Source organism: Nanorana parkeri, unplaced genomic scaffold (assembly GCF_000935625.1).
Source record: "Nanorana parkeri isolate BGI_ZX_2015 unplaced genomic scaffold, ASM93562v1 scaffold2249, whole genome shotgun sequence".
NCBI classification, from domain to species: Eukaryota; Metazoa; Chordata; class Amphibia; order Anura; family Dicroglossidae; genus Nanorana; species Nanorana parkeri.
In genome coordinates, this window is record NW_017308517.1 from 63,778 (window position 1) to 66,111 (window position 2,334).

Sequence of the window (2,334 nt, forward strand, 5' to 3'; positions counted from 1 at the left end):
GTAGGAACATTCAGCTTCCAGCGGTGTCTGTAGGAACATTCAGCTTCCAGCGGTGTCTCTGGGAACATTCAGCTTCCAGCAGTGTCTGTAGGAACATTCAGCTTCCTGCGGTGTCTATAGGAATATTCAGCGTCCAGCAGTGTCTGTAGGAACATTCAGCTTCCAGCGGTGTCTGTAGGAACATTCAGCTTCCTGCGGTGTCTGTAGGAACATTCAGCTTCCAGCGGTGTCTGTAGGAACATTCAGCTTCCAGCGGCGTCTGTAAGAACATTCAGCTTCCAGCGGTGTCTGTAGGAACATTCAGCTTCCAGCTGTGTCTCTGGGAACATTCAGCTTCCAGTGGTGTCTGTAGGAACATTCAGCTTCCAGCAGTGTCTGTAGGAAAATTCAGCTTCCGGCCGTGTCTGTAGGAACATTCAGCTTCCAGCGGTGTCTGTAGGAACATTCAGCTTCCGGCCGTGTCTGTAGGAACATTCAGCTTCCAGCGGTGTCTGTAGGAACATTCAGCTTCCAGCGGTGTCTGTAGCAACATTCAGCTTCCAGCCGTGTCTCTAGGAACATTCAGCTTCCAGCGGTGTCTGTAGGAACATTCAGCTTCCAGAGGTGTCTCTAGGAACATTCAGCTTCCAGAGATGTCTCTAGGAACATTCAGCTTCCAGCGGTGTCTCTGGGAACATTCAGGTCTCTAGGAACATTCAGCTTCCAGAGGTGTCTCTAGGAACATTCAGCTTCCAGCGGTGTCTCTGGGAACATTCAGCTTCCAGAGGTGTCTGTAGGAACATTCAGCTTCCAGCGGTGTCTGTAGGAACATTCAGCTTCCAGCGGTGTCTGTAGCAACATTCAGCTTCCAGCCGTGTCTCTAGGAACATTCAGCTTCCAGCGGTGTCTGTAGGAACATTCAGCTTCCAGAGGTGTCTCTAGGAACATTCAGCTTCCAGAGATGTCTCTAGGAACATTCAGCTTCCCGAGGTGTCTGTAGGAACATTCAGCTTCCAGAGGTGTCTGTAGGAACATTCAGCTTCCAGCGGTGTCTCTGGGAACATTCAGCTTCCAGAGGTGTCACCACTTAGGGGTCAGCCCACCCAAAAATGATATTTGAAGTCTTTAGTCCATGCTGGAGAATGAATCCGCATATAGTGTCTTCTCAGAGACTCCCTTAGTGAGAACTCTGTGCTGAGTTCCCAGGTCTGTACCCCCGCTGTGCCCATTATGAGGGGCTCCCACCATCCCTGTGCTGAGTTCCCGGGTCTGTACCCCCGCTGTGCCCATTATGAGGGGCTCCCACCATCCCTGTTGCTGAGTTCCCGGGTCTGTACACCTGCTGTGTTCATTATGAGGGCCCCCCATCATCCCTGTACTGAGTTCCCGGGTCTGTACCCTTGCTGTGTTCATTATGAGGGGCTCCCACCATCCCTATGTTCAGTTCTGTGTGAACTCCACCAACTTTGGGACTGGCCATGTGATCATAGCAGGAAGACTCTACCAGTCCCCAATCAGGAGGTAGGAAGTGAGCGGGCCACATGTGTGCCTTTTATTACAGACAGTAGCAGGTAGGGATGTGTAGGGATGTTGTGCGGTTTGCTACAATGCAAACTAGAAAAGAACTTTCCATTTCACTCAGCTAAATCTAAATCCATTCCAGCTGCACCAGAACAAAATGAGTGCAAATTCTCACAGTTCATTTCCTTTAGAAAGCAGCCACAGCCTGAGTAGAGAAGCCTGTCCCATGCCAGCATGCTGCAGTTAGTCAGCATGTTACTGGGCAGAGGAGGGAAGCTGAGTACATGGAGGACATACAGACTCCATGTCGGTACCTTTTCTGGCGGAGATGGAAACCAGGACAACATCGTTGCAAACCCACCATGCTGTCTACCAATCCACCGAGATGAGCTCAGCGAAGCTGCCCCTCTACAATCGGCTACCGTGATGGAGTTTGTAAGTTCTTCCCATGTTTGTGGAGGTTCCCCCCAGGTACTTTGATTACTTTCCACAGTCCAAAAACTAAGGATGCACCGATACCAAAACTAGTATCAGTATGGGTGCCGATACCGAGTATTTGGGCGTGTACTAGTACATTCGTCCAAATACTCCGATGCCTTCCCCTATACCGGAACTTCCGGTCACCGGCAGTGCCATAGGAGAACATAGAGCGGGCTTCCTGGGCAATCAAGAAGCCGGGCTGCTATAAATGACCCGCCTCCCGGCTTCCTGATTGGTCGGGAAGCCGGCTCAATGCTGATTGGCTGGGAAGCTGGCTTCCTGGCCAGTCAACATCGAGCCAGCCGAACAGCCGTCTCCATGCTGATCAGCTGGGAAGCCGGCTTCCCAGCCAAC

General features: G+C 51.5%; 1 protein-coding gene across 1 annotated transcript in view; it reads left to right on the plus strand.

Moving 5' to 3' along the window:
• Positions 1–1,752: 1,752 nt before the first annotated feature.
• LOC108801202 (ecto-ADP-ribosyltransferase 5-like) overlaps positions 1,753–2,334 on the plus strand; it is a 3,461-nt gene continuing 2,879 nt past the window's right edge. Inside the window, exon 1 of the mRNA XM_018573134.1 lies at positions 1,753–1,935. Coding sequence (XP_018428636.1) covers positions 1,753–1,935 — 183 coding nt within the window. The remainder of the gene's footprint in view (positions 1,936–2,334) is intronic.